General features: G+C 43.5%; 1 protein-coding gene across 1 annotated transcript; it reads right to left on the reverse strand.

The window, feature by feature from the left end:
* Positions 1-6235: 6235 nt before the first annotated feature.
* Positions 6236-9230, reverse strand: Usp51 (ubiquitin specific peptidase 51). Its single transcript, XM_021188497.1, has 2 exons — positions 9155-9230; positions 6236-8411 (listed from the first exon to the last, which is right to left on the reverse strand). The coding sequence occupies exon 2, from the start codon at positions 8286-8288 to the stop codon at positions 6303-6305; it is 1986 nt and encodes a 661-aa protein (XP_021044156.1). The 5' UTR covers positions 8289-8411; positions 9155-9230; the 3' UTR covers positions 6236-6302.
* Between the last annotated feature and the right edge of the window lie 3876 nt (positions 9231-13106).

A 13106-nucleotide genomic window follows, 5' to 3' on the forward strand; every position in this document is an offset into this window, starting at 1 on the left:
ATAAAGTCTTTGCTCTAGGCAGGGTTCAATTACCTGCATTGTGTCATACCTAATGTGAGTGCATTGTGAAATCAGTGGGACCATCTATCTCTACAGTGTCACTATCTGTCTGTTTTTCCTTGTCTTGTTTTTTGTTTTTTTTTTTTTTTTTTTTTTTTTTTTTTTTTTTTTTGTAATTTTGCAAATCCTGTGCTTATTGCCTGCTCGTGGTTTTTCGATATGGCAGTTTTTCATAAAAGTGACATTTATATTCAAGTTATCTATTTTGGGCCAAATTATGGATGAAATTTTCTTCAAACCTTTTCTTCCTGGTCTTTTTAAGCCAGTGGAGTACTTACACCTTCTACACATCAAGCCACGGATTCCAATTTGTCTTACTCCACTTGTTACCTGGCATTAACCTCTGTTGTTTTCCTGTGGGTCTCTTGTTGCCCTCCCTTCAAGTTCTATGAGCCATCTGTTTCATGGATACGTGCTTTGCTTTGTGCTTCCTCTCCTGTTGCATAGGAAAGGCCATTTTTCCTTTGCAGTGAATAAATGCCTCTGTCGGAGTCTAGTGTCTTAGTTATGGTTTGTATGGCTGTGATCAAGCAGCATGACCAAAAACAACTTAAGAAAGTATGGGTTTATGTGAACTCAAGGGTCACTCTATCCCTGGGGGGATTCAGGGCAGGAACTCAATGGCAAAACCAATATAGAGGACCTGAAACAGAGGCCGCAGATAAAAGCTGCTTACTTTCTTGTGCCTCTCAGCCTTCAGTTTGCTTTTGCATATACCCCGGGACCATCTGCGTAGGAATGGCACTATTCAGAGTGAGCTGGTCCCTCTTACATCAATTATTATTCACAAAAAAATATTCCCACTAGCTTAGCATTTTCTTAACCGAGGTTCTTTCCGTTTAGAAAATTCTAACTTACGTCAAGTTGACAAACACCTAGCATTCCTATTGTTCTGCCTATACTGATAAACCGTATAGTGCCTTCTTGAGTTTGCATAAGAGACATAAAGCAACTTGGAGGATGGCTCCGTCTTTAAGAGCACATACTGTTTTTCTGCAGGGCCCGAATTCAAATTCTTTGTATTCACTTCAGGCAGTTGTGCCTGTACTTTACCACCTGTAACTCCTCCAGCCCCAGGGGAATCTGACATTTTGGACCTCTGCAGCACCTGCCCTCAGATCTTAGATCATACAAGCAACCAGATACACACACACACACACACACACACACACACACACACACACACTCGCGCGCGCACATGCGTGTGCACAGGTATGCACACAAGACACACACTCACACTCGCACATGCACACATATACAGAGACTTAAAATAATTAAAATAAATCTCTTTTTAAAAAGATGTAAGGTACTCTCTGAAGGACAAGGATTTAAGCCACAGACTGTATAACTAGCCAATGATTTAATCACAATGTCCTATAGGTTCATATGTGGAAACTATAGTTTCATATGTAGAAACTATAGAATGGATGAAATGAAAGATGCTTTTCTTAGCTGTGGCTAAGTAAATAAATACTTTTACATTGAATAGTAAAACATGGCACATTTTCCTTGGGAATTTATTCTATATTTCTAATCACTCTCCCTTCAGGAACTTTCCTGTGACTGGGATTCAGAGGTCTCTTGTGACCATCCTCCTTCCTTGTTCTTGCAAACTCCCCTCTGCTGTCAAAGGCTCAGAATAAGAAATAAGGAGAGTGCTGGGGTCTCATCCTAGGCAGGATCCATGGAGGTTGTCTAGACCAGGGCTATCTATGTGGATGAATTTCAATAGATGCAGAATCTCTTTCCACTGTTGCGATGTCTCTGGGCTCTACTGTTAGGTGAACGTAAGGATCATCAACAATAGTCTTTAATAAATAATAAACTATCTCCCCTCTCCCACTGCCTGTGCATCTCTCTATTCCCTTCTCCAGGATCTTTCTGGGCATCTAGTGGTGACTCCAGTCTTCCCTCTACTTGTTTTGCTGCAGCTTTGGATGTGTGCTACTCCAGTTCCTGACGCAAGCTCCAAACCTCAGATCTAAATCCTTCGTATGTTAAAATGTCCAAGTCCCAAAGTATGGGGCTCCTGTCCTGTTATTCATTCCTTCTTTTTAGAATAAACTCTGGTGAAAACTCTAGGGCAGCAGTCCTCGACCTTCCTAATGTGGTCATCGTTTTAAAATACTTTCTCATGTTGTGGTGATAGCCCCCCCCCCACAAGCATCAATTTCTTTTTGTTGCTACTTCATAATTTTACTACTGTTACAAGCAGTAATATAAATATCTGATAGCCAGGATATCTAATACCTGATCCTTGTGAAAAGGTACTTTGATCTCCAAAGGGTTGAGACACACAAGTTGAGAACCTCTGCTCTAAGGGAAAGACGCATTAATATTAACAAGTGACTACAATCCAAGAGCATAGCATGGCTTGGGGATCCTTTCCAGTGCTTCTGTAACTAGAGATTTGTCTGTGTACACTGAAATTAAGCATTCTCATTTGAAACCAGTAAGTCTTTCGTGTGCTTGGTTGTGGCAGCTAGAACCATGTGATCAGAAGTAGTCTTTATAGACCCTTATACAGACAGTGTGAGCATAGCCTAAGGACTGCTACGGTCTGAATCACAAAAATTTATACATTGAAAATTAATCTTCAATTCAATAGTACTAATGAGCATGGCCTTTTGGAGAAAAGGTCAAAATGCTCAGCCATCATGCACAAATTAGTGCTCGTAAGGCTGAATGGGGCCTGCTAAGTCCTCAGTGGCTTTTGGGCTCTGTCCACCAATTGAGAACAGGATGTTCTCATCTTTGGACCAAGATAGCAGCATTGTGGCAAAAAGCACAGTCCTTACCCAGACATCAGCCTTTAATGACACCTTGGTCTTGGACTTCCTAGTCTCTAGAACTGTAAGAACAAAGTTCTATTCTTTAAAATTGCTCTGGCTTGGGCATTTTATTACCACAACACAGGCAGACTAAAATACAGGCCAATTTTCTGCAAGTTAGGAACTATGTTAGGATTCTTGCTATTTGCCAAGTTACCTTTAGGTAATAACTGCTAACAGGTTGTTGTGGTTTGGCAGTTAAATGTCCTCCAAGAGTACATGCATTTTAAAGTCACTGGCCATTAGTCTATAGTCACTGGGAGGTTGTGAAACCTTTAGGAGGTTTAGTAGAAGGAAGTTATACCACTGGGGCATACCCCAGTAAGCAGTATCTTACCATGGTCTCTGCATCACCTCCTGCTTCCAGGTAACAGTCCTGTTTGAGTTCCTGTCCTGACTTCCTTTGGGGATACAGGGCTCCTGGCCCCTGCTGGTTTCTATTTTGCTTTCCAACTGCCAGGAACCAAACAGCTTTCCTGTTGTGTGAGAAGACTGAAAATTAACATGGCCTATGTGGAGTGATGGGCTCACTATGCAGAGGGAGAGTCATGGCAAAGGAATTCACACTGTCTTAGGGTTTCTATTGCTGTGATGAAACACCATGACCAAACAGCAAGTTGGTGAGGAAAGGGTTTATTCAGCTTACGTTTCCACATTGCTGTTCATCTCTAAAGGAAGTCAGGACAGGAACTCAAACCTGGAAGAAGGAGCTGATGTAGATACCACAGTGGGATACTGCTTACTGGCTTGCTTCACTTGGCTTGCTCAGCCTGCTTTCCTATAGACTCTAGGACCACCAGCCCAGGGATGGCACCACCCATAATGGGCTGAGCTCCCCACACCTCATTGATCACTAACTAATAAAATGCCCTACAGCTGGATCTCATGGAGATATTTCCTCAGCTGAGACTCCTTCCTCTCTGATGACTCTAGCTTGTGTCAAGTTGACACACAAAACCAGCCAGTACACAAACTCTCATTTCAGACCACAAAAAATTGTGGAAGAACAAAGTGCTAAACAGACAAACTACAGCCACCAGATGTCACTTTTCTGCTGCACAGTCATGACACAGTATGATATAAAACTCTGCAGTGGAGTGGTAAGATACACTGCCTCACTGTGGGAAGGTGTGGGGAACTGTGATTAGCGGTGTTGTCATATACATACCAGAGAGCTCAGCTTCTCCTTCAACTGCTGGTCCCCACTGTCCATCCAGTCTTCCAGGGCTGGGTGCTTTTCCCTCTATTATTTCTGGTTTTCCCTCCCTCCCCAACTCCTGATTATTCTCTCAGTGAGCATATCTCTTGTTAAGCTATTCCCCAAAAAGCTAAGGAGCATTTCATACACTGTCTCTAGGGGGTGGGGAATACAAGCTTTATCATATTGTATTGCAATACTGGGCATTTAATGAGAGCTTGGTGAAATGTGGGAAAATGTATTCCTAACAGGGTGAACAGAGCAAATAATGAAACTTGCTTTTGCATTCAACAAACATTTATTAACAGAAAAGTGAATAAGGCTTGTCCCTCTGCTCTCAGGGTCTGGTGCAGAGAGGTAGACAATCACAATGCTACAGTAGAATCACAGTTGAATAAGTACTATTCATCGAGGTATAGACGAAGTACTTTAGAGGCACAGTAGGAGAGATGGGGATGGGGACTATTTTACGCCTGCATAGGGGATCCAGGGATGGTTCCAGAGAAGTCATCTGGGAGTTAGACTTGAAGGAATGAAATCACCAGGTATTCACTAAGAAAGCATCCTTGCAGGCTGGGATAAGACCAGGGAAGTGTGGGATTCAAGGAAAGAGGAATGGGGTGGGTGGGCATCAAGAGGGATAAGGAATTAGCAGGACTGTTAAACACAAACTCAGAGTTCTACAATAAAAATTAAAATATCTTGTTTCCCCATGAGACAAAAGACTGAAGGCAGCGAGGGTGGGAGTTTCCTCAGTTAAGGGTCCCTGCCACTTTTTCAGTCAGACCATGGGGCTAAAACACCAAAAGCCAAAGCTTCACAGTTATGATCTAATTTCTCTAAGCCATAAAATTATTAAAAGCCTTCTTTCAGAAGCTAAAGATGTTCTAATAATGACTTCTAAATGGGAAAAATCTTGATGGCATTACCTTTTTCTGATATAGTTATCTGCATTGACATAAGATTAAAAAAATACATATGTTCACAAACCATTTTGTCTTCTCATTCTCTATCGTTTATCTCTTTTATATCCATCTATATTTCAATGTGCTTAAGTACAAAATAAAACTTTCACCTTTCAAATATGATCTTATTTACATGTTTTTTCAGGTGTCAGTTTGTATGAGAATATTCTTTTTAAACTTAAAAGTTGGTTTTTATACTGAAATCTCTGCAGTTGAATTTACAGAAGGTTCTCTATTAATATTTAAAAAAATTGAAATCTTTAAAACCAATTACCCGTTCCCTTGAATAGTCCTAAACTTTCTTCTTTTAAATCACCTTTCCTGAATTTAACTTAAAATTTCATTTCATTCTATATACCTTGAAATTTTACTTTTTAGATTATTATAGGTATAATTTTTGTAAAATTTGGTCTTTCCAATGCATATATTTTATGCTTTAAATATTTAGAATCCAAATGTTTTCACTAAGATTTTACTTTACTGATCTTAAGTTAGTGTTTTTTCACTAACCACCTTATAAATGTTCATGTTTCATCTTAACTTGCAAAAATTTTAGAAAATGTTTAGAATACTCTATTTTCACACACTAACAATTTGGAATCATTTTAAATTAAACACATTTAAAAATATTTCTTCTAAAATACTTAACTTAAATTTTTAACATTTAAAATGTTCTCTTAAAACCTTCAAAAGTGTTTCTTAATTGTTTTCTTTTAAAGCTTTAAAGTTTTTTGTTTAAAATATTTGGTTTTTTTCCAGACTATTTTATGCACTCAAAACTATAACTACAATCAATGAAAAACCCCATTCTTAAAATATACCCCCCACTTAACACAATATCTTTGAAGAAATAAAAAGTAATTTGAGAAGATCCTCCTACATGTTGAGACTTCATTTAATTTGCTTTGTGTGACCCTTTTCAACCTCTCCTCTCCTCTCCTCCCTCTGCCTCCCCCCAGTTCTTAAGGCTAATGGTCACTGATTAAAAATTCAATGTCTTCTTCCCATAGACTTATGGGACAGGGTAAAATAGTTCCTTTATGCCAAAGTGCCACTTGTCATAAATGGTCATTGTCCACTCCAGGTAGATTTTTGTGTTTCTTTTAAGAGGTGCTTGTTGTTGTAATGGCATTACAATTGTCCATCCAGGTAGGCTTGTGTTGTCTCTTTGTCTTTGTCTTTTTTGTTTTTTCTTCTTTTTCACTTTTTTAAAACTTTCTTTTGGTCTGGAAATCATTCTGGGTAAGATTATTCTTTCTCTATATCTTGCCTATGATAGAACAGTAGATACCCTTCACTATTGAGTAACTCTTCCATTGTAGCCTTGGTGACTACAGCATCATCACAGCTGAACCACTGGTCTTTTTCCTGTCGGACAAAGCTGGTGTAATGGCCACTTTCCAAAGTTCCATGGTGGTTAATTACTGCAAACAAAGAATACTTATTCTCACTGGGTACACACTCTGTTAATGGCTGGCCTTTCATTATGCTTTCTTTAGTAGAAGCCAAAAACGGTGTCATGTCCAGCTCCAAAGGAAATGAAATAAAACTATTAATCTTTCGTCTCTGTTTGCCTAAATGTTCAAACCTTTTCAGGTGAAAGCAGGCCACAATCGGTAATTTCTTCATTGTCAGCTGTTTGGTAGATTCCTGGTAGCTTTGGCATTGACTGCATTTGATTTTGGCACTGCTACCCAGGTCTTCAGGCCTTGTAAACCACTTCAGGCAATCTGTAAGTGAGATGGCTCGTGGCTTCTGACCATCCCTACTCGATGTGCTACTACTCGCCCTCCCTGGGGTATAAGGCCCAGGCAAATCCAAGCTAATGTCCCAGCATGGGTCTATGGTAGTAGAGACACCATGACAAACTTGACACGTTAAATCTGACTGCAGACTACCTGTAAAGATGTGATCTATGATGCAATTACAGCAGTTGGAGTTACCTTCCTGGTCGATACCATCATCTCTGCTGTGTCTATGCAACACATCCAATATTGCAATAAGAAACTCCTGAGCATCCTGTTGTCTGTAGCCTGCTAGATGCTCTGCATGGATCCATATCAGGTGTAGTAATTTATAGGGAATATGAGGACTTTGGTTCCCCGAGTACATAGCTTGAAAAAGTAAAGACATCTCGCAGACTAAACACAAGCTGGGGCTTGTCATCATACATTTGTGCTTATTTGAAAGGAAGAATTCTTTCAGTAGCGGGATGTGAGTAAGTACTTGGACAATACAATTCATAAAGCAAGTATTACCAAGATTAATTAATCCTCTGAAGCCTACAGTATAATACATTGTCTTTTTCCTCCTCTTTTTCTTGGGTTTTACCAAACTGGTCTCCTGATCTTTTGACTCACAGATTGAATGATTTTCTTCAACCTCAGATGCCATCAACTGTTGATAAGACGTATCTCCTGTAGGGGATGATAACAGTCCCAGAATTTTCTCTTTTGTTTCTTTGGCGATCTTTTCTATATCTTTGTCATATACATAATCCCTACACATAAAGCAATAAATAACCCCATGACAGAGGTCTACTGCTAAATTGTGTTGCGTTGTTTCGGCATGAATATGAATATGTTTGTCAGTAAAGCATCCAAAAAATACACAGGACAGACAAGAGTGGAGTCTGTTCTTGTGAGTACTACATATTTGACAGATGCATGACTTTGCCTTACGTTTCCTAGTCTCCGGGGTTCCACTCCAAATGAAACGCTGATAGATCATCCGCAGGTTTCTCTGCCAGTTTTTAGCTACTTTAAAGCTCTCTACATGACAGCAGCCTGTGGGACCCTTATTAGACCCTACCTCCAGTAAACTGTTCTCTGAGCCATCTGAATCCCTAGAGGAGCCATGGTCACTAGAGTAGCTTTTCCGTGTTTGGGGTCTGGGTCCAGGCCTGGATCTACGTCTGGAATTGCGCCAGGCCACCGACCGCTGCTTGGGCGGGGGTGGAGGTGGCGGCTCTGGCTGGGGAGGCGGAGGTTTGGCGGGAGGCGGGGGTGGGGCCTTGAGCCCACGCCCTCCCCTGGAGCGGGACCTGGGCTGGGGCCGAGGGCGGGGCTTGCGGCGCGGGCAAACCGAGCTGGAGCTGGTGTGACAAGCAGCCGGGATAGAAGGGAGCACCTTCTCATAGCTGCCACTGCCCCTACTTGTTAAGTTCTCCGACGTGGGCTTGGGCTCCGGCCACAGCTCCGGCTTCATCTCCTGGGCTCCCTGTGTACCCCGCATCTCGATGCACTCTCAGCTGCCTGCTCCAGACAGGCTCCTCGACCACCTCCCGAACTCCAACAGGCGACAGAGCGGGAGGACCGGGACGCTTCTCGAACGTGGGCCATCGGCTCACTCCCAAGCCTGGGAAGAAACGCGTCTGGGAATGAGCTATGACTATGGGTGGAGGGAGACAGGAACTCGTGTGGACGGCCAGCCCGGCGTCATGGCCGCGGTGCCGTTAGCCTCAGCCCCTCCCCCTGCCGCGAGCCCCGCGCGCGGCCGCGGCTCCGCCCCTGCACCGGGGGCTCGCGTGGCGTGCCGAGCCCGAGCCCACGGCTACCTGCTCCAAAGGCCGCCAGAACTGCTGGTACCGGGGAAGGAGGGGGGGAAGGGGACTGGCCTGAGCTTTAGGGTGAAAAGGATGGCAACTCTTTTTAAAAGGCATAACCGCTGTCTTTTCGGCGCTCTGTGCAGCCTCGCTTTGGCGCACCTTTTTCTACATTCTTTCCTTGCATCTTTAAACCCCTTGAGTCAACAATGTATGTTAAATATGGCTGAAAGGAGGTTATCTTTGAAAAAAACTGACTCAGTGGACGAAAGTGTCCCCTGGCTCCTTTCTTACCTATGCTTCCAGGCTCTACTCCTAAGCGCGCTTGCTGTGTGCCACGCTCGAGCGCCCTCTCTTGCTCTTTCGTGCCTGTGCCCTCACACCCCGTTTCTTGCTCCTGTCCTCTCATTTCCTAGGGTTTCCCCCAGAATTCAGACTCCCTTCACGTGTGACCACCCCCATCCACAGTACGCGACCCCCAAAGTGCATGCTCCCTCCCCGCAACCACAGCAGCTCCCCAAGCCCGCGGATTTGTAAAAAGGTCTGGGTTTGTTACCTGGGGCCCCAAGGCGCGCTTCATCTAGAAAGTCAGCTGCTGCTGCTGTCCAGGCGCTCCTCTGCCAGTCTTCTCTATGACCTCTCTTCAGGGCTGGTCACAAGGGGGCCGCCCCCTGGCCCCTCCCCTCTCCACGTATGGGCCCCCAGCCCTGGAATCAGGCCTCCAGCAGGGATGAATAGTGCCGCTGTCCCCCTAGGCAGAAAAACCCCTTCTGAAAGGGATTCTACCAGAGGTAATAACAGCCACAGATTTTAGTAAAAGATCTTGGGAAGGCTTCATCTGGTTATGGCACTCTACAGGAAAAAAAAATAAGAAAGAAAAAATAGAAAGAACGGAAGAAAAAAAAAACCTGAAACAACAACAACAAAACTAACCAAGGTAGGGTTAGGGATTCACCAAGATGGCAAATTCTACAGTGTTCCTTCCGGAAGCTTTAAATTTAAAATCTAAAGAGTAAAGTGGAGAGGTTATTATTTCTGAGTGTCGGGGAGAGGAAAAATAAGCATATGATTCAGGTTGAACTAGACCTCAGCCCAGCAACTTGCTGTTCCTACAGGGATAATCTGTAAACACTTAGAGCTCATCTGTCAGAGGCTAAAGAATCCTAACAGGTTTACACAGAGTGGCAGCATATACTTCTGATCACCCTTTATATTAGTAACCCTCGTGTTAACCACAGTGTTCAGGCTAAAATCACTAGGTAGCACATTGCAGGGCGTTAGCACACTTAAGAACACTGCTATGGGTGAATGTGTAAAGAACCCGGAAAAGGGTGTTTGGCCTCCTCTGTAGCCAGAGCTCCCCCTCACAGAGATCTTTACATACCCCAGAAATATTTTATCAAGTTATCTCCACATATACCCACATACAGTGGCACAATTGTGGGAGATGTATGCCACTAAAAAAAGACTGGAATCAGGAAAATATAACTCTAAATATTTGCCACATTGTTTCAGAATCAGTTAAATATCTTCCTACTGAAATCTAACACACTTCCCTATTCCAACCTGGTTCTCCTCTCCTAGAGTCATCTCAGTGCCTTCAGGACACCAAGCCAAAGGGAAGATAGCAGCCACAGCTGCTCTGACACTGATTATGGGGACAGTATGATCAACTGGACCTATAACTTTAAGGACTCATACCACANATCCGGGCTTTCCCGAGATTCTGGCCTCCCTTTAAGATGCCCCCTCCTTTATACCTAGATACACTGATTTATCCTCTAAGACAGCCTTCTCATACCATACAAGTGAGGGGAGTTGGGGAGGGGGCTCTCAGAAGACAAGGGCAGCATATTATGGCAACAAGAGTTGCTGGAGAAATAGTTCTATACCTATTCCCAAATTAACTTGTCTCTGACTACCAAACACCCCCAGATCTCTACTCAAAGCAAAGACTTTCTGCTGAGAGTCTATTGGTTGCTAGGTTGAGAAGGATGAGATAAAAACAGCCATGTCCCCTGTGGGTCCTCAATACCCCCCTCCATTGATGTGTGAGTTACCAATAGATCCTGAAGAGAGGGTCTTAGAAGAGTCAAAATCACACTTCAGTCTCAAAATCCCAAGTTGAATAACTAAAAATCATGGTTCAGTAGTATGAATGGGGAGCCCAAAGGGACACATTGCACCCACTTCCCAAACAGACTTTTTGTCTGTATCCAAGTAATGTGAACGTTACAAACAGAAGCTTCATATTGACATATCACAGACACATTCTGAAATGGCAGTGACTCAAACAAGGGAAGCAGGAAGATGGACAAAAATTTAAATAATGTAACTGTCTAACTGTAATTTCAGGTGATCAAACCAAACTTGTAGAATAATAAAACATAAAAAACGACCACATTTCAGCAGTAGGCTGCTTTCAGGACCCATATATCCTCTGTCTGTCTTCCTCTCTACCTCTCTGCATCTGTCTCTCTTTCTCTCGGTCTCTTTGTCTCTCCCTCTGTCTTACTCTTTCTCCTGTGTGTGAGGGTGAGAGAGTGTGAGTGTGTGTGTGAGTGTGTGTGTGAGTGTGTGTGTGTGTGTGTTAAAACAGAGTGAAGTCTCTCTCTCAGCATTCACCTTTACTTGCACAAACAATGCTCTTATCCAGGCCACTTTGACTGATTCCTTGCATCACGCACTGGTGATTCCAGCAAAGTAACATCCTCTCCATTAAGGGGGATGTGTGTGAGAACAATTTTGCTTCAAAGAGCAACATGACATAGATGTGTAGACATTGGTAGCCAGGTCTTCAGAAATGCCGTGANTTTCTGTGGCTGAGGCCAACTGTGTCAGACAAGGACTTTGCATCGATTGATCCTAACTCTNTGCTGTCCACAAGGGGGAAAGTGTCCATCACACTTTAAAACTGCAGACATTATATTGTAGGATATGGTGTGGGAGTTAGTTCAGTCTTTTGAAGGGAAAAGGACTTTATATGCTTCTGGTTCTTAGGACTTGTAAAGTCAAAGTTGGGAAAACTAGATTCATGCTCTTGCTACAGGAGTGGAGATGATCCTGTGTCACTTGGCTGGTTCACATGGGGTGGTTTTCTCTCCTTAAGGTCTGAAGCTGTGTGATTTGAAGACATGTTATTTTTGCTATATGAATATGTGATGGCATTGTCCACATAACATGAAAGAAGAGAGGTAGAGTGTAGGGCCCCTCGTGTGTCTGCAGAGATGAGCAACCACTTGAGGAGCCACAGATCAGAAACATGACTTCCTGTCAGCCCTGTGTGTGCTCTAATCTTCAGTGCTTCCAAGTGTTAAAGACATCCCTCTAGTCTGCACTTTAAAACATCATGGCACAGTCAGGCTGGNGTGGCAACATCATTNCTGCGGAGGACAACAATGGCTGCCACTACATAGCACCACGTCCCAGCAAAACAAAGCTGGTGACTGCATGGTGTGAGGAAANGAGGAAATGGCCACGACCTTTCAGTCTGAGGGTCCCAGAATCCCAGGTAAGCAGATCACACACTTTACAAGAGTACAAGGTGGACACCCTGCTTGCTGGGTCAGATCTCCCTCTATGCTCTATGATGGAACCTGGCCGAATGAATGTGAGTGGACCCTTTTGCATTTGCCCAGTCGNTTCACTGTGCTCATGGGTGAGAAGAGTCATATTTATTTAAAGACAAAGGATCTAGCACTCTTTCTCTTTTCTTTCTTGGAACAGATGGCAGGCATCCTGTGTGGCCCAAGCTGCCCTTGAGCTCACAAGCCTCCTGCTTCCCTCTCCAGGCACAAGGGTGATAGGTGTGTGGGGTCATACCTGGCAATCATCCCCTTCCTGTGTTCTTGGGTTCATTAAAGTCTTCAGGGCAAGGACAATTGTCACCTTCCAAGATGAATGGCCTAAACCTAGGGGGACAGTGTTTGTGTGATTCAATTGAATTGATGGATATTACAGGGGTGGGATGTTCTGGGAAACACCACTATAGCTGGCAGGTGATCCTAGACCTTAGAGATTCAGAACATGGCCAGTGACCACATACTCTCTTTGAAATCTTCTAATCCAGCAGTGCAAACTGCTGTTGCCACAGAGCCTTGGAAAAAAGGAACAACATCGAGTATTGATTCAGTGTGACAAATCCAGGATCACTCAGAGGCCTCTGGTTTGAGTGGGACCATGGTGTCTCATGGCAGGGATGGGGGAGGGAGCTTAGTGACCACCATCCCCCCCTTAGTGGCCTGATACAAAGTCCTTGCAGCTTTTGCTGCCATGAATTCCATTGGAGTAGCTGGAAGTGGTGATAGAAATCAGGATGCTGTTGCCATGAGTTGGAGGTCTTGAGTTTGGTGAACAGGGGTACCTTCCTTCTGACTTGAGAATCCTCTGTCCATCTTGCTTGACTTTCTGTCAAACTCATAAATTAATAAAGTTTACCACCCAGCTCTCTCTCTATCTCTCTGTCTCTATGTGTGTGTGTGTGTGTGTGTGTGTGTGTGTGTGTGTGT

This window comes from Mus pahari, chromosome X, assembly GCF_900095145.1.
Source record: "Mus pahari chromosome X, PAHARI_EIJ_v1.1, whole genome shotgun sequence".
Lineage (NCBI taxonomy): Eukaryota > Metazoa > Chordata > Mammalia > Rodentia > Muridae > Mus > Mus pahari.